Source organism: Melitaea cinxia, chromosome 12 (assembly GCF_905220565.1).
Source record: "Melitaea cinxia chromosome 12, ilMelCinx1.1, whole genome shotgun sequence".
Taxonomy (NCBI): Eukaryota; Metazoa; Arthropoda; class Insecta; order Lepidoptera; family Nymphalidae; genus Melitaea; species Melitaea cinxia.
Window position 1 is genome coordinate 1,244,219 of NC_059405.1, and position 20,629 is coordinate 1,264,847.

Consider the following 20,629-nt stretch of genomic DNA (forward strand, 5'->3'; position numbering starts at 1 on the left):
AACTATCTGAATCACATCCTGAATAGTAAAAGTTGGGCTCTTTGATGTTAATTTTTGTTGATCGTGGTCTGGCATATTCTGTGGGTCCTGACCACGCTGCTCATGGAATCCGGATTGCCGCCGTAAACCACAGCCGCCATTTTGTTCATAGTTCCTTCTTCGTAACCGACGTTCTAACGAACGTTCTCTGGACATCCTACGCTCCCTATTGTTCCCGGCCCATATCTCTGGACTTCGTGAGGCTTGTATTCTTCGGCTCCTTCCGAAGTCGAAGTCCAATACTTCGACTTCGTGAGTGATGACCAGCATGTTCACTTCGTGCAGACCTTGTTTCATTTATTTCTGCCTCGAGTGTTTGCGGCTCAAACATCTGGTCATCCTCTCGCCCTCGTCTACTCGTACTAGACATCTGAAACTCGAGAAAAAAAAAATGTATTTTAGTGTTTTGTTCAAGTAAATTCGTCGCATGGACATCTTACGTGATTAATTTACATCAAAAAAATACATATAAAAGTTATATTGAATCATTATTATCTAATATGTATCCCATTACGGAGTATACAACATTCCACAATATATTAATGTCATGTAGCACGTATGATTAAAATTACTTTACATATAAAAAAATTTAAAAGCAAAAATCCTACTTATTATCAATAAAATTCATTTAAAAAGATCATTACTCAAATTTATATAAAAAAAGTCGAAGGTAAGTCAAGAAAATATTAATAATCATACATAACTAGAAGTTAATAATAATAAATTCAATTAAAAATAGATAACTAAAATGAGAGAAAAAAAATACATTGCTATTTGTAATTATTGTAGTCATGCAACAAAAGAGAGCATTTTGAGGGACCAACGCTACTTAACACTGACTTCAATTTCTGGAGAGTAGCCCCAGACAAAATCAAATGCCAATGTTAAGACGCTACATAAACATGTAATATTATCAGGGAGTGCCCTGACCTTATATTGACATGTTCAGCAGTTCCCCCAAAATACAGTCACTTTCTCATTACACCAACACTGCCAAGGAGTAGCCTTGACCAAGTGTTAAAGCAAATAAGTCTATGCTGCATGACATTATAGCAATAAGAGTATTACGCTTACAATTAAAATTTGTAAGTAACATAAACTACGATTACCGGAGAGTAGCCCCGAGCCAACCGTCAGTAAATGTTATCTCACTGTTAGTGTACGAAAATACTTTCAATATGTGAATCAAATTTTTAAAATGCATACAATATATATATTTACATTATCAGATAAAAGTAAATAATAAATAAAATAATAATAATCATATATTATAATAATAATTATCACTATTATTGCATTAACATAATAACTTCCGAGTACTAATACGAAAGCTATGCTTATTACATGTAATTTTAAATGCAAGAAAAATACTTACACCACTATAGCCAGGATCCCACTTCTGAGATGTAATAAAACTGCTTCGTAGGTGTTCACTAATTTATTTTCACAACTTCACTCAACCAAACAGATACTAAGAATGCCCCACTTCTCTCTTAACACGTATTTATATAATATGAACAAAGTCAATTGATTGTCTAAATTACATTGAATTACCAAAATAACATATCCAAATACATTTAATTATATAGTATTACTATCAACTTAATTTTAACTAAATTTAACACAGATATCTAAAACAATCCAATAAAATTATAAAATGAATATATTTTAAGTAGACCATTAAATCTTTTTTTTTTTCAAATACCTTACTTTAAAAATTACTAAAATCACAAATTGATAGTTTATTTAAAATACAACCTTATGAATTTAATACACTTTTAGTAGACTTTTAACAATTTTTAAAGGAAACCCAACACTACTATATGCAACCTTACAGAAATTGGTTATTAAAGTTAAATTAGATAAAGTTTAACAAAAGGCTTTATTATAATAGACATACATACAAATAATACAATTATTTCATTTTACCTTATTACTACTAAGATTATTACAGCATTTCATTAATTGTTATAGAATTATTACTATCATTGTTATCGTTATTATATATTTTTGTTATTAATGGCTTCATCATTACAGCCTTTACAGTCCACTGCTGGACATAGGCCTCCACAAGCCCACGCCAAAAATAACGTGAACTCATGTGTTTTGCCCATAGTCACCACGCTGGGCAGGCGGGTTGGTGACCGCAGTATTGGTTTTGTCGCGCCGAAGACGCTGCTGCCCGTCTTCGGCCTGTGTATTTCAAAGCCAGCAGTTGGATGGTTATCCCGCCATCGGTCGGCTTCTTAAGTTCCAAGGTGGTTGTGGAACCTTGTTATCCCTCAGTCGCCTCTTACGACACCCACGGGAAGAGAGGGGGTGGCTAAATTCTTTAGTGCCGTAGCCACGCAGCACTTATATAATGGCTTATGGTAACTGAAATATGAAATATATTGTTTACATTCCACAAGATTTAGTAACCGAATGAAAACTCCATTCGAATCAACCGTGGTAGGGACAAGAAAAAGATGGCGCGTAACGGAAAAACGTGACGCGTAACCGAAAAATGTGACGCGTAACCGAAAAATGTGACGCGTAACCGAAAAATGTGACGGTAATTTTTTTTCCAACGCCGATAAAAAAGGTTCACTTCAAAAATATTACAGTAAAATAAAGTCAATTAAAAAACAAAACATAATCAACGAACTCCAGTTGTTTTTGAAATTAAATTCCAAAAACAAACTTTCAATTATATTTACAGTAAACTTTTGAATTGATATCTTAATTCTGACCTGACGTCGTATCAGCCGGGTCACAGAGAACACTTCGTTGGATCATTGAGACTACATTATTTAGATTAAAGCTCAAACTCTTAGCGAGGGTCGAAAGGGCCCCGGGGACGAAGAAGTGTTAAGGTCGAAATGACCTGATAAATTTGTTTGGGTCCTTGTTTCTCGAATGTTCCTGATAAAGATATTAAAGTCATGAAATTGCAAATACAATATACATAAACATGTGTGGATGTGTGTAACTTTGCTTTTAATATTGAAACAGTAATAGTTTGCGGTAAACAGCAACTTGATTTTCATAAAGATGTTAAACATATGCACTGAAAAACGCGTACAAAACGCAACAGAAGATAATTGCTAGTCAGCGGATCCCTGTCATAGTAAAAATTTACTAACATTTTATTTTATGTATGTTCGGTGATAACTTCGTCGTTTATGAGCCGATTTTGATAATTCTTTTTTTTTTGTTGGAAAGGAGATATCCCAAGTATACCATGATAAAGAAACTAGGATCTAATGGTGGAATCCCAGAGAAATCGAGGGCAACCCTCGAAAATCGTAGTGACGACAAGTGAGTTTGTCAATTTTTTTTCGTCTACGTTGCATTACTTGTCGATGTAAATGAAGTTGGTTTTTTTCGTTTGCGAGCAAACACAATTATAACGATTAATCTTTTTAAAGTAGTTAATAAAGAAATCAATAAAGCAATAGATTATACAACAGTAAATTTATTAAACACGATATTAAATACTTTTCTATGTTTGTAAACTAAATAAATTTAAAAAAATCCTTGACAATAATGCGATCGATTTATCGATGGATTTGTTTTATTTTATAACGTATATAACAAGTTTAGGACCAGAGGCGTATTTAAAGATGTAGCGGCCCGGGAAAATAAAGTTTGCCGCCTCGTAATTTAAGGGAGAAATTATAATCAATTGGTTAATATTCGATTATTTTGTTTTATTTTTGATGTATTTTGCTGTGTGGTTACGGCAATAAAGAATATAGCCACCCCCTCTCTTCCCGTGGGTGTCGTATGAGGCGACTTAGAGATAACAAAGTTCAACTACCACCTTGGAACTGTTAAAACCGATCGATGGCGGAATAACCATCCAACTGCTGGCTTTAAAATACACAGGGCGAAGACGGGCAGCAGCGTCTTCGGTGCGATAAAGTCAACTCTGCGGACGACACACATGAGTTTACGCCATTTTTTGCGCGAACTTGTGTAGGCCTAAGTCTGCGATATGGTTAAGACATAAATACAAAAATGTAATGGATGCATTTGACCGACAGCTTTACGTGCTTTACGAGGCAAATCCAAATCTTTGTATAAATATAATTTTTAACTCCGACGCCGGTTAGGCGAGTAGGTACTTACTCGCTCTTTTGGGGTATTGCAAAATATAAACAATACGCCTTTTAACTTTTCAATTGATTCTTATATTTGGTTGGGTCTTGTACGTTTTATTGTAAGATACAAAATCATTATTTAAATCTTCTAATAAGTCGGAAGTACTTTAGGAAGCCAATTTGAATATTTAATTAGAATTTGACTAAAACAACAAAGCCACATTATACTATGAATGCGATAAGCTATAATATTGTGTAATATTAGTAATACTTTAAAAAATAAAAAAGAATAAAACTATTTAATTTATAAAATTAATTACAAGAACATAATAACTACGGCACGACTAGTGGCTATAAGCATTTATAATAGCCGTCAATTTCTTTAAATAACGTCATTAACCAGCTAACCTAAGGCAATAAATCTAATATATAAAATTAAAAGTGTTTGTAGTTAAACTCCTTTTTTTATTTTTTATTTTATGTCACTAGGTCGGCAAACAAGCGTACGGCTCACCCGATAGTAAGCGATTACCGTAGCTTATAGACGCCTGCAACACCAGAAGCATCGCAAGCGCGTTACCGACCCAATCCCCAATCCCCCCAGGAGCTCTGGTCACCTTACTCACCAACAGGAACACAATAGTGCTTGAAAACAGTATTATTTAGCTGTGGTCTTCTGTAAGGTTGAGGTACTACCTCAGTTGGGCTGCTCCATATTTTGAGCAGGAAATTCCTGCTGTGCCCTACCTCAGTTAAGTTCCTCCGAAATGGCTTGACCGATTCTCATGTAATTTTGTGTGAATATCGGGTAGTTCTGAGAATCGAACAACACCTATTTTTCATACTGTTATAAGGGGGGAGGGATTAAGGGGGCAACATATATGGCAAAACAACGTTTGCGGGGTCAGCTAGTAAATTAATATTTATAACATACACACACGGTCGTCTGATCCTACTGTAAGCATATACTGTTGATGTATATAAGTTAGTTTCGAATAACTTTGTAACGTTAGGACGTATGACACCTCAATCCTCCCGTGACATGGTTGCTGTGAAGTATTCGAAACGTCGGGTATGTAAAAAACCTAATAAACCGCGATAAAATCCGATAGAGTTATTTCATTACAATGGGCGAAATTCGCGTAAACATTAGAAAACTACTGTAAGCAACTTAATGCTTGTGTTATAGGTAACAGCCGGCTAATATTGCTATTAATTAATTAATAACAAGATATGCGTAAAAAATATAATCATTCTTGGTAGTCGGATAAAAATAACAGACTCGAAGGCAGGATTTTACATTATATTAAACAAAGTAAATTTAGCAATTAAGATATTACATGACTCGCCACTAAAATAGTTAATTAATTCACCAAGTTTTCGATAAACTAAAATGAATTATTAATATTCTACCCACATCTCCACATGCTGGTACGTAGTTGCCCTAAAATTGCTTACAAGCTACAAAATTATGTTAGCACAATTTATATAAAATGTTTTTATAATTGAAACTTTTTTAAAAATATTTCAAATTAAATTGTTTATTACGGCGACATTTATTTGTGGCTATTATTTAAATACATTTGCACCAACATTTGAAAACATTCTTTATACCACAACTTATTAATAAGTATTTAAATAGTTGTAAAACAATGGACGATATTTTTTTTTGTATAACTAGATCGGCAAACGTAACGTACGGCTCACCTGATGGTAAGCGATTACCGTAACTTATAGACACCTGCAACACCAGAAGCATCGCAAGCGTGTTGCCGACCCAATCCCCAATCCCCCCAGGAGCTCTGGTCACCTTACTCATCAACAGGAACACAACACTGCTTGAAAGCAGTATTATTTAGTTGTGGTCTTCTGTATGGTCGAGGTACTACCTCAGTTGGATTGCTCCATATTTTGAACAGGAAATTTCTGCTGTACCCTACCGCAGTTAAATACGATTAACTAGAAATAATAATAACAGTTACTTTCCGATATCATAATAATTTCGTTACTTCACTTGATAAAAACACTCTTGTTCACTTGACATAATTGAAAGCACTTAATACAAATGAGTTAATAAATAAATAACCGCTTCACACTCAAGGACCCGCCAGAATTTTACTTCTGTGTTGGGTGTTCCGAAACACAGAATACTCAAGTAAAAACGCCCAGACCACGGGAAACATCTGTATGGCGAATACAAATGCATGCCATGTGCGGAGATCGAAACCGCGACCGCCAGTGCAACGGTCGGGACGACACCGTTGCGCCAACGCGTCGTCAAACTTACTGAATGAGTAGTCTGGTAAAAATTCATTTGAAAAATATTTTTATTAATTCAATAAACTTTCTATTTTGATTAAAATTAATGTATATGATATGATATTAAAAATTGTTTAGAATTTCCTAATGTGTGGGTAATACAAAAATAAATCATACGAATCAATGTATATGAATTAGTCGTTTAGTGAACTGAAACAAACAAACTTCATATTATACATTTAAATCTAATACGCATTATTATTTATTACTAGTCGTGTTTATTAAATTGAATGTTTGTCAATGTTAACGATCTACTTGTTTTAATTTTCTCTTTGACATTTTGTAGTGATCGGTATCAAAGCATTTAAATTTACCGATTTACGTTTTACCTTTTGAAACTAAACTGAAATTACTTTGTACTACCCTTTGAAACTACATTTCGTTTACGAATCAATGATGTTGATTTCGAATGTAACACATTCGCCGTCAAGCATGTTAACGCTTTTTACATTAATATTAACTTTGTACTTTTTATCTGTTTTGTGTGAGCGAGGTAACAAATAAAGATTTTAAAAAAAGAATAACAGATATTCATAAAAATATTGATTTTAAACGTAATATATTTTCCGCTGGACCGACGATCTACGTTAGATTGCCGGTAAAAGCTGGATGAGGATTGTAGAAAACCGGAATGTCTTGCGCGGACTTGGGGAGGTCTATGCTCAGCAGTAGATTACAATAAGTTGAACTTTAATGGTCCCTTTAAGAACCCTTTGTTTAAGCAACTCTCAAAAGAATTGTTTTCAATGTTGTTAAATATTTCCTGCTCATATTTATTCATCAATATCTACACTTAACTGTGGGTTTATAACCCACACCGACCCGCCCCGGCTTCGCTAAGTCGCAAAAACTATCTATCTATCTAACTATATATAAATAAATTATTATAAACTAGCGACCCGTCCCGGCTTCGCACTGGTGTAATGCTAATACTATCAACAACAAAAGATACGTTAGAAACCTCTAAAACTATCAATGTTTCTCGACCATATTGAGCATGTATTATATATATATATATATATATATATATATATATATATATATATATAAAGCCCTCTCTGGAATCAGTCTATCTTTAAAAAAAATCACATCAAAATCCGTAGATCTAAGCATACAGACAGCAGAAAGCGACTTTGTTTATACGCATGTATATGTATGTGATTTAAATCCATTTGCACTATGCCCAAACATCTTTATCGTTAAAATATTCTTTATAATATTGTCACCAAATAATTCTCGAAATTCTAGTAACTTCTAGAATCACGTATTGTTAAATTATATCAGAGAGATTTAACTTCCTAATCATCTTCAAATACAATCACTAACAATAATGAACCACTGAAATCGATAAGGGCGGAGTTGTGAGTTATGTCGGTAACAAATCAAGTTAATACTTCTTGCTGGGCGGTCACAAGCCGGAGCCATTTCTCAGCGGACTCTCATCACTTAGTTGAAGGTTCTTAGGATATTGGAATTGTCTGTTAGGATACAACGTCCAATAACGTCTACAATTAATGTTGAGCAATTTAATGTTTCCAAGGCTAATATTTATATCGAGAAATATTCTTAAAGAGAATCCAAATATATTTATAACTAGTGACCCGCCCCGGCTGCGCACGGGTGCAATGCTGATACGAAATATACTACAGAATGTCTTTATTTATAGTCTGAAGCTAGCTTATGACATGGTTATTAACATAATAACAACAACATTCAAATAAGCGTCGTTAGATTACACGTTGTTACAAAATACGTTGAAGAAATAAAGGTTCACTGCTCGTTCCCCGTAGCTGATAGCGTGATAATATGTAGCTTATAGCAACGCGCTTGCGATGCTCCTGGTGTTGCAGACGTCTATAAGCTACGGTAATCGCTTACCACCAGCCGAACGCCTCTCGGCCGAACTAAACATATAAAATATATCATTAGTATTTTCCTACTATATACTATAGTATTCAAGCTATATAATACTGAATTAAAACATAGTCTATAAAACGCACGGAGATATATCGAAAAATTATTTAACTTTATTTCCAATTAAGCGATAAAAGCCGTCAAATTGTAGTTAGGAAAAGATAAAAGCGTAAAATAGTTTTCTTTATAAATTAATTGAATACAATTACATAACAATGACCAATTTTGGTCATGTTGGACATAATTAAGTAGTGTTTAATCCGCCTGTCACCGCAGGCAATAGCGGGACAGGATGAAATATGAAGCTGGACTGTAAACGATGACGTGGCGATGCTGTTCACCTGGTGTCATTTGTGGTATTAGGTTTTTGGGCCACTAAACAAGAAAATGCGGTTAAACTGCAACGGGGCGTTATTCTCATAGAGATAAACATCAGAGGTGTGTGGGATAATGTGTCTTCATTTTTAGCTCTGAATGTATTACTGGCTAAAGAAATAAGGATAAGAGAAAGCTAAAAAAGGATTGTGTGGTTTTATGAAAACACGATGCAAGTGAAATTTTAGTGAATAAAAACATTTACATTAATACATAGATCAAAACACACAAATACCGTGGAACACTTGCGACATGCGATAGATGAACGGCACTTGCGACATGCGACATGCGACATGCGATAGATGAACGAAAAATTTTGGAGCGATAAAATATAATATGCAAGAGGGCAAAGATAGTTTCACTTTAAAATTCAGAAGGCCTTTGATTTCCAAGAAAAAAGGGTAGTGATAGTAGTAGATAATATAATAGATATATAAAAATATAATACTAAGGCTATCACTACTACTATTCCTAAAAATTACTTTATGAAGCCAAAAGGTTGTTCAAAAGCAAAGTTCTGTTTCCATGTACCAAATTGGAGAGCAGAAATGATCGTATTTGAAATAAAATGGAAAAAAATAAGGCAATCTTTTATATTTTAAAACCTTTAAGTGGGTTTTCTCGACCGTCGGAGTTTTTCAGATAAAACATTATGTATCAGTTTTTTTTAACATCTGGATAAACTGCATATGTGAACATCAAAAATTTAATAATCATTACTCAAAATCGTTTGCTTAATGGCCTGTAGCTAAATGTCCGTTCCATGTTTATAAACGTGTTCTAGCTTTCAGCAAATTGTTTGTTTCACTGCGGTTGGACAGCCTCCTGACATGGGTCCATTACTGTGTCTTCTAAACAACGCTTATCGCTTATATCATAGAGTACAATTTGTCAAAATATTTTGTCTAGATCTTATGCTCATTGAAATAAAGACTAATTTGAAGATATTTTACATTATGTCAAATTGATAAATTAATTTGTAGCTGTTATTCTTTTCGATACATTTAAACTGTATGATATTTATTTAAGAGTAAAGTAAGATCAATTTAAATAAATAAATACACAAAACAGATCATATTAAAAAACAAACGACGTTTAAATATCTTAATCGTCTGAATCTTGATAAATAGCAAAGTCAGTCTTGTCAATGTCTTAACTGAACAACAGACACTCACCAAAGATTGAAGCATCTACTCTGATACTGACAATTCCGCAAGGGTGCAAAAGCCAAAAGAAGAATAAGAAACACAGTTGTTTAAGTTTGTAAATAAAAAAAGTTTTTGTAATAGTCTAATAATAATAAAAAAGCTATTTACTTATAAACCAGAAAAAACTGTATTAAAATTTAAATTCGTAACTTTGAATTAGATTAAAAGTCATAATATGGTTCTTGTTTGATCTTAAATATTGTATTGTTGTATTTAAAAGACCTTCGTGTACAACAAGAGTAGCAAATTAATAAATTGAAATAAATGGATTTTTTTTATAACAGCGGTTAGTAATCTTTATCCCACTACTGCGCATAGGACTCTTTTTCCACATAGGAGAAGGATTGGAGCCTAATCCACCACGCTGCTTCACTGCGCTTATGCGGATGTATTCCCTGTTATGAGTAACGATCGTTATTATGTGTTTATGATAATTACCGGTACCGACAGTTTAACGTGTTCTCTGAGACACGGTGGGGAGATCCACAAGGGCAAACATCAAAACCGGAAAGAAATATTTGTACAAGTATCCATCCCGAGCGGGGATCGAAACTGCAAATCGCCGGCTGTAAGACGCTTAGACGCACCACTACACCAAAGCGATTGTTATTTTTTATTTACTTATTGAACACCATTAAGATACAAACTCGGTTAATGAATTTATAATTTTCCAATCGTATTCAATAAATAGGTTACACATAACACTGGATATACCTCAGTATGTAATGTACCCAATGTTATAAGCTTAAACCGAAAATAAAAATCATCATATCAAAGGTTTCGCTCTAGCGGGTACATCGTTCCCTAGCTTAATTGGCTAGAGCGCCGACACGGTTAGTCGGAGACGCGGGTTCGAACCTCGCTGGAGCGGTCAATTTTTGATATGATATTCAAAAATGTTAGGAATTATTTAACTTTTAGTAGAATGCTAACAGACTGCGTTAGTTCATACACACGCACACAAACACCAGCCACCACTGATGGACACAGGTCTCCTTTAGGTCGCGACATAAATCCCGATTCTCATCCAGCCAGGTCAATCAGTCAAAATTGAAAACTATTAATTTAATTTTGTATGAATAATGTCTAAACTAATATTATATACTAAACAAGATTGACACTTCCAGACAACCTAAGATAGAGGATCGAAATACAAATTCCATTATGAAGTAAGCAAGATTTCCATATATACACATATAAATATATACACATATTTATATAATAGCTCATATATTTAGTATAAAGATAGAGAATTTCAGGAATTAATAATTTATGAGATTACTTTTTTATCCCAAATTCATTAATATGAAAACAAGATGACTATTTCTCGGAATTAATGTGAATATTTTCACTCACGATTTCAAAATTTCCGTCAAACAGTCACTCATGTTGCCCATTTCATCACTTTCGTGGAAAAAAATATCAATAAAACAAATTAGAACGCTCCCTCGAACAAAACCGATTTCAACCCCCGCGAGTATTGTTTCGAGTTACGACAGAAATATGGCGAAAGTTGAATGAAGCGCAATACAATGATAAAGGGTAATGAACTTCGTTGAAATCGGACCAACTTGGTCGGAAGTACATCTCAAAGTCTATAGAATTCAAAGAAAAATATAACGGAATAATTTTATTTCCTAAATAAACAAGATATGCTTGAGATTTTTTTACGAAAGTTTCAAAAGCTACCGAGAACATTGTTCCATAATATAATCAGTATATAATAAGATCACACTTAGCTATCATATGAATGAAGTACTTAAATTATTCTTCCAGAGATGGCGCTGTTTAGTTTTCGAATCTCGCTAAAATTTGTCTGACTGTCTTTGCAGTAATTTTTTTTAATCTAATTTCGTCATAAGATGAGGTGCGATCTCGTAACATTCTACCGTGAATGGTTTTAAATGGATGGATAGCAATCGATTTATACATATCACTACGCCATTTCTCCACTCTTGAGACGTCTTAGTGTCCTGACATCGGTAATTCGCTGTACTTGTCTACTCGTACTCCCATTCAACGTTGAATGTACGAGATCAGTAAATTGAGGGGGAGTTGTATTTTGCCCCTCACTACGCTGCAGAAGTTATTTATCATTTTAGCTTTTTCTGTATTATAAACTTCTAATATAAGGGCTTTTTATTAAGTTTGAAATACATGAACAAAAATGTTCAGACTGTTATTACCTTTAGCTTCAAGATATATATTTTTAGTGTTATCTTGTATATGGTACATATTTTCGTTTTAAAAGTATAATTTTTTACTGAAACTCTATCAAATGTTAATTAATAATGAATTTTGTTATAGCTTGCAAAATGGGGTATTGTCATCTGAAATTAAAATGGATGTTTTATATATTTCGAGCTTGATTTAGCAATCTGTTACTTAACTAAAAACTTTTTATTACTTGCCGTTATTACGACTAGTTAGCTATTGCAACAAAAAATCAAAGTGTTTAAAGAATTAATAAATTTGAATTATAGTGGCCTTTTTCATCATCAGTTTATAGTATAAGGCAAAGCTACATCGTAAATTAAATAAAATTGCTTTAAAAATTACTTTTATTAATGTTGTTTCAAAACTCTTTAAAGCTGCAATATTTTATACTAGCTTATTTCTAAAAAGTAAGAATAATAATAAACTCTAAAATAATACGATACGATACGGATCAGCCTGAAACATCCCACTGCTGGGCATAGAACTCTTTGTCAATGTGGATTTACGGATACCACCACACTGCTGCATTGTGAATTTACGGATACGGATAAATCAACACGAATTAATTGATATTGTTGTGTGGCTACGGTACTAAAGAATATAGCCACCCCCTCTCTTCCCGTGTGTGTCGTAAGAGGCGACTAAGGGATAACAAGGTTACACTACCACCTTGGAAATTATGAAGCCGAGCGATGGCGGGATAACCATCTAACCGGTGGCTTTGTAAGACACAGGCTGAAGATGGGCATCAGCGTCTTCGGTGCGACAAAGCCAGCCCTGCGGTCACCAACCCGCCTGCCCAGCGTGGTGACTATGGGCAACACGCATGAGTTCCCGCATTTTTGACGCGAACTTGTGGAGGCCTATGTCCAGCAGTGGACTGCAATAGGCTGAAATGATGAATTAATTGATAAGTATTTAGCGATAGAAATATCCCTCTAATTTGAAATGAAAAGGCCTCAATCAGGCTAATTATACTTTACGTGTTTTATATTTAAATGTTTTGATCCGGGCGTATTTCGTGATATTTCAGCCCAACAACACTCATTTTAATAATCTGTGGGTAGTCTGGAAGAGATCACTATCTAGTGATAAGCCCGCCCGTTGCATGCGATATAATAATTTTTTTCCGTTTAAGCTTTGTTGTTATATGTTACTTGTGTGCAATAAAGTTATTATAAAAATATAAAAATAGTAGTCCTCCGGTGACAGGTTGAGGCCCAGGCCACCGGTAGTTAAGGCTCCAGGCTGAGGAACCTCCTCACAATGCGGGCCGTTTCAAGCAACACTGCCTTTTGAATCCGACCCTTGATCCAACAGTCAAGTGAGAGTTTCTTAAGGTGTTGGTCGAAACTCTTCGCGAATAGACCATTAACCGATACAACAATAGGAACAATTATTGTTGAGTCTACATTCCACATGCCGGTAATTTCGTGGGCAAGGTCTAAATATTTACTTAATTTTTCTTTTTCGGCCTTTACGAGATTATCGTCATGTGGAACTGTAATGTCAACAATAATTGCTCGGCGCGCTGATCGGTCTACTAGCACTATATCAGGTTTATTGGCTGCAATAAACCTGTCAGTGACAATAGATCGATCCCAGTAGAGCAATGCACGACCATTCTCAAGAAATGGCGTTGGGCTATACCTATAATAAGGCAACTCATTTTCAACGAGGCCGTATCGAATAGCAAGTTGTTGGTGTATAATCCTGGCTACTTGGTTATGTCTGTGCAAGTACTCACCGTTAGCAAGATGAATACAACCGGAAACAACATGTCTAATGGATTCTCCAGGCTTATGGCAAGCCCGGCATATGTCTGGAGTTCCGTCTTTCATGATATGTTTCCGGTAGTTATTCGTCTTAATAACTTCGTCCATAATTGCACAGACAAAACCTTCGGTTTCTCCGAAGAGGTTCCCGTGTTGTAACCAGGATATAGAGCTGGGCTGGTCTACATCTGGGTCTGTCAGAACTTTGTAGAACCGGCCATGTAATTCCTTGCTCTTCCATACGGCCACGCGATCAACGGTACGCATTACTATAGGCTTACTCCATTTCTCTTTGCCTAAGGACAGCGGAGTAAAGCCCCTATCAACTGCAACAACGTCCATGTGCATATCGCTTTTCATATTTAAAAAGTACTGTCTGAGATTATACACCTCACGATTGTGGAGATTTTTAGCGTTTAAAAAGCCACGACCCCCACATTTTCGTGGGATGTATAATCTCATCACAGACGATCGAGGATGGTGTATTCGGTACGCTGTTAACAGTTTACGGACTTGGCGATCAAGAGTATCTAATTCCGTTTGAGTCCATCTCAAAATGCCAAAGGTATAAACGATTAAGGGCATAACCCAACTGTTAAAGGCACGCACCTTGTTACCGCCCGAAAGAAAGCTATTGAGAACTTTCTTCAGCCGGCCAAAGAATCGTTCCTTTACCAGTTGTTTCATGGCTCCGTCATCAATGCCCAATGCCTCTGACATTCCGAGATATTTATAGGTTTCACCTTCGTTGAGAGATCTAAAAGACAAAGAGTTGTTAAGTTTTAAATTTTGTGATGATACAGTTCTTCCTCTTTCTACATGGATGACAGCGCATTTATCCACACCAAACTCCATTCTTATACAAGTGCTAAAGGTTTCTGTTATTTTTAACAACTTGTATAAGTCTGGTAGTTTGGATGCGAAAAGCTTCAAATCATCCATATAAAGTAGGTGAGAGATTGCTTTGCTTCCTCTACGAAGGTGAAAGCCCAACCTTGAATCCTCTAATAAAGTGCTTAAAGGGTTCAAGGCTAGACAAAACCACAATGGACTCAAACTATCACCTTGAAAAATACCCCGCATAATCCTTATCGGTTCAGTCGATCCTGAAACATCAACCGCACCCGGATGACGTAAAAAAGTGTTCCACTGTCTCATACACGTACTCAGAAAAGAGCACAAAGCAGCATCAATTTTGTATAGCTCCATTACTTTCATAAGCCATGTATGAGGCACTGAATCATACGCTTTCTTGTAGTCAATCCAAGCGGCAGCCAGATTTTTCCGGTTTCGACGTACCTGTTGGCATATGGTCATGTCTATGAGGAGAAGTTCCTTGGTACCGCGACTACCAGACTTACATCCGTTCTGAGTCGTAGCCAAAATATTATTTGTAGTAATATGTTTTGTAATTTTTGTGACGAGAACAGATGTAAGTAGCTTATAGATGGTGGGTAAGCAAGTTATAGGACGGTAGTTTTTAGGATCAGCGGTACATCCCGATTTGTATAACAGGAATGTGGTACCAGTCGTCATAAATTTTGGTAAAGTATTAGTTGAAATTGCGTTTTGAAATTGTGATGCCAGGATGGGGTGCGAACTACGAAACCATTTAAGCCAAAAGTTATGCAATCCGTCCAGTCCAGGACATTTCCAATTCGACGTTGAACGGATTGCATAACTTATATCTTCTGAATTTATTTTAATTTGTTCCATTTGTGGAAGTGAGCTGCACCTCCTCCTGACAACATCCATCCAATCACTCTCAATGTGGTCAATGGGGTTCGACCAAATATTTCGCCAAAAATTATTTATCGATTCTCGGGTCGGTAAATTACCATTGACCACATTAGTAGTGCACTGTTCCCAATTCCTGTATACCTTTCGTTGGTCGCTTTGAAATATGCTATTTTGATGATATCGATCCCTGCGTTTTTTATACCTCTTAATGCGTTTTGCCCATGCACAGAGTTTTTGCTTCAGAAAATCTATGCGGTCTGAGACTGATGTTATGTACTCGTTGGATCTTATATTTGTACCCGCAAAAGCCTGGTGTACAAACCGCATGATTTTTGGACGCCTGTTACCTGCCCTGAAACATGTTAATTTGGCTATTAGTGTTCTGGTTAAATTTATTCGTTTTTCAATTCTGGCCTGCCAAGCTGGAGCTGTATGGGATGGTAAAGTAATTTTATTTGATTTAAACTTCACATTAGCTACATTACAAACAGCTGCAGCTCCACAGTACAGAAGTGAGTGAGTATCGGATAAATTTTGAGTGCTGTCTAAATATGGTTGTAAAATTTTATCCATAACACCTACTAAAGCCAAATTACGTCTGTGAATAGGCAAACGAGGTAGCTGTGGCCTAATATTTGGTGGCAAGGATCTATATTTCAAAATAGCATCCTCCAAAGCTCTCCTCATAGGCTCATTATCCTGTTCGTTTACCGACAAATCAACACTGTTAGGAGATATATGATTTATATTAAAATTTATTACCTCTCTTTGCTCTTTTTGTGATGTTTGTATATCACGAATGTGACTAACAGTATTAAGTTGTGGTAAATTTGTACGCAGCCGCTCAAGTACTGATTCATCCAGGAGGTGACAACGCTGAATGGCTCGTACTTGATCCGATAGTCGTTGTAAAGTTATTTATTATTATTATTATTTCTTTTTAATTTTGAGATCCCTTGCAGTGTTTATGGGTATAATTAGGGACTCATTAAGAATTATAATTTTGACATAAAATAGGTCCAAGTTTTTACTTTAAAGGCATTAAAAACATACTTTTTTAATTGAGGTAGGGCATAGCAGAAAATTTCCTTCTGAAAATATGGAACAGCCCGACTGGGGTAGTACCTCGACCTTACAGAAGATCACAGATAAATAATACTGTTTTCAAGCAGTTTTGTTTTTCTGTTGGTGAGTAAGGTGACCAGAGTTCCTGGGGGGAGTTGGGAATAGGGTCGCTAAGCACTTGCCATGCTTCCGGTGCGCAGACGTCTTTAAGCTACGGTAACCGTTTACCATAAGGTGAACCGTACGCTAGTTTGCCGACCTAGTTGCATAAAAAAATCGAAGTTTGCTATAGTCAATACCAAAATTAAAACTATTATTTCTTTATTTTGTACTGTTTTTTTTTTTATATGCATTGGTCATGCGTCGCGCCTTAATCATTGAATGAATTTAAATAAAACTTTGTAATTAACTAAAGTTTATAGGTACTACGATCGCACACAAGGTGTCCTTTTGTCCTGTTGTCCCTTACATTGTCTTAATTGTTTCTGTGTATTTGTTTAATGTATGTATTTAATATGTATGAATGTTTGTATGTATTGTATGATGTAGGAATATTGTATTGTATAACTATATTTATCATTTCATTTTATTATTATTGGCTGTATCTTTATTAAACTTACATTATTGTCTGTATACTCTTCTCGACACTTTTTTGTGTGCAATAAAATTTTTGCACAGATAAAAATAAATAAATAAATTGTTACGAAATTCAAAACGTATTCTTAAATGATATTCCTCAGCGCATTGTTTTATTTAATTCAAAATCTTTAAAAAGAAGAATTATTTTTTAAATATTATAGTTTTTTTTTAACATTACAAGATCTTTGATTTGTTAATTTTTAATGACCCTCCAACTTAAGTCTAATTCAAATCCGTTGTTAAATCGTTAAAAGAAAGTTAATTGTGACGTTTAATTGCGAAGATAATTACGACTGCGTCCAGTCTTGTTAAGACATGTTTTCGATAAAAAACCCTCATTATTAATTATTCATACATCGCGTGACTCGTCAACGGTCGGATTAACTTCACTTATACCGACAGTAACAATTACACTTAATTTGTATGTGTTTTTATTTTATTTATTTATTATTATATTAATTTTATTTACATTTCTGTAAATAATGATATATCTCTGTCAAAAGTAACTTTGACTTTGAAGTAGTAGCCCAAAAAGGAGACCATGAGATTTATGGAGAAGAAACTGTTTTCATTTTCCGTTCTACTGTCACAAGCCTGTATCATTATTACTATAGTATATGACACTTGCTAACAAAATATTTGATTGAATGATTGATAGATTCATCAGTAGCATCCCGCTGCTGGGCATATCCTTTTTGTTATTGTATTAGTTGTGTCCTTTTTGATTATTTTAACAATTATATATGTTATAAAATCAATCAGAAATGTCTATATTCAAGTAGCTGATACCGAATCGGCAAGAAATTCGATCAAACAACCAAACTCGGTCAATACATTACACAACCAGTATAAACATAGTTTTACCATCCTGCATAAAAGCCTACTAAACCCACATTTTTTTTTCAATTTATTGGCCAATACATAACAAATGAGATATGATAAGAGATATATGATAAGAGAGGGTAGATCGCCGTTGCGTAATAAACAGCTGCTTTCGTGAGTTCCGATAATTTAAAGTGCAAATAATAGTTACAAGTGTTAAAAAGACCAAATAACATCCCTAATTAAAATAACTTCTTGGAAAACAACTGTGACTACAAGTGAATTGGCAAATAACAGTGGAATAACCAAAATATAAAGCCAGAAAAAGGTGACTGAACGGACAATCTATGCAAGTGAAAAATCCACGAGAAACAGTGAGAAACAGGAAATAGTCAACAAACAAGAGAAACAGTAATAAAAAAAGTTACAAAGACGACAAAAACAACAAAAAATAGTAAGTACTGCAAAAATCATACAAATCTAACTTTGAATAGAAATTAGTCGATAATACAACTCCAACTAGCGCCATCTGTGGATGAGTCGCAAGAAACACTACTATATGAACTAAGTTTATCGATCTTACAGCAGCTGACTTTACAACTAGCGACATCTATCGGCAAATAGCATAAACATGGAAGATATGACTAAAATTTTAAAGTCAATTCAAATTGATTTAGCGGAACAAAAGACAGAAATGAAAGAAATGGAAGCGAATATTACTAAAAACATAACAAAGGCTATCAACGATAATTTTAAAACAATTGAATTGAAATATAATCAGTTAAATAAGCAATTACAAATTCAAGAAAATATTTTAGATCGTATAGAAAGGCACAACAGAAAGAAAAATTTGGTTTTTTTCGGCATTGAAGAAGGAGAGAAAACTTATCAAGAGCTAGAAAGTAAAATCCTATATATAATAAGCAACATGAATATACATTGCGAACGAAATGAAATTGAATCTGTGAAGCGACTTGGAAGGAAAAGTGAAAAACCAAGACCAATAACAGTGACGTTTACTACTATGGGGAAAAAAATTACTCTACTACAAAATAAGAAAAACATGGAAAATAGCTCCATATATTTTAAAGAAGACTATCCACCCAAAGTTTTGGAGAAAAGGAAACAATTACAAAGTGAAATATTAAAATATAAAGCAGAAGGTAAAAAAGCTATAATTAAATATGATAAACTCATAGTATTACACCAATACAAACCAAATGATAATCAACAACCATCGAAAAAGAGGAACCTACATAATATCTCTCCAAACCATAATAACAATAATAATATGAACCAAGTGTCGAAGAAGAACAAAACGGAAATTACAGCATTTATGCAACCAAAAAAAAGTTTCGAAAAAAATCAAAACTCTATGAACATTAACAATCGAAATTCTACATCAAGCACTTAGCAACCAACGGGCCCCCCTCTACTATTTCAACACCCAACACGGCTAGTCACCGCGGGGGAGAAAAGCGACATTGGTTTTTCTCTTGACTACAACCCTCCTAGAAAATACGAAATAAATACACGAAAGAAGAAAACAACAAATAACTTTTTTATTGGTACTTATAATGTGAGAACGTTAGCAAGTAGTACAAAATTAATAGAATTAACAAACGCGTTAAAAAACATCAAATATGACGTCATTGGACTGTCAGAAGTAAGAAAATTGGGTTATGGTATTGATGAATATGAAAATTTTATATTGTGTTATAACGGACAAACAAAAGGACGGCATGGAGTTGGCTTCATCGTGAAAAAGTATCTCAAACCCTGTATAAAAAGCTTCAGAGGATTTTCAGAGCGAGTAGCACTCTTAGACATAGAAATAAATAGCTTCACAATATCAATTATTCAGGTTTATGCACCCACCGAAGAGTGTGAAGTTTCAGAGATAGATGTTTTTTATAATACTTTACATAAAGCTCACCAAAATTGCAGCAAAAATGTAATAGTAATGGGCGATTTTAATGCGAGAGTGGGAAAAACGAACCCTTTGGACGGTCATATCTTTGGAAAATTTGGTTACGGATTTAGAAGCCCAAGAGGACAGCAATTAATACATTATGCTCAAGAATATAATTTGTCCATTATGAACACTTTTTTTAAGAAAAACCCCAGCCGGAAATGGACATGGAAATCGCCAGACCAAAATACTACAAACGAAATAGATTATATACTATCAAACTTTCCTAAACGATTTCATGACGTGCAAGTTCTAAACAGCATTATGTTTTCATCAGACCATAGAATGATTAGATCAAAAATATCACTTATACCAATGAAAAAAAGCCGAATAAAATACAAGTCTCCAAATTATACACTAACAAATCAAAATCATGCTGATTTTTTTTTACAGAAATTAAAAAATAACATAGAAGCTATAAAGATAGGTAATACATATTCGGGTCAAACTGTTTATAAT

General features: G+C 34.5%; 1 protein-coding gene across 1 annotated transcript; it reads left to right on the top strand.

Moving 5' to 3' along the window:
* The first annotated feature begins 18,829 nt into the window (after positions 1-18,829).
* LOC123658622 (putative uncharacterized protein DDB_G0292438) lies at positions 18,830-19,612 on the top strand. The gene has a single exon (XM_045593988.1). The coding sequence runs from the start codon at positions 18,830-18,832 to the stop codon at positions 19,610-19,612; it is 783 nt and encodes a 260-aa protein (XP_045449944.1).
* Positions 19,613-20,629: the final 1,017 nt, after the last annotated feature.

Bases quoted from the DNA above. Each gene is read 5' to 3' on its own strand.
- LOC123658622 (XM_045593988.1), top strand. From the start codon at position 18,830: ATGGAAGATATGACTAAAATTTTAAAGTCAATTCAAATTGATTTAGCG.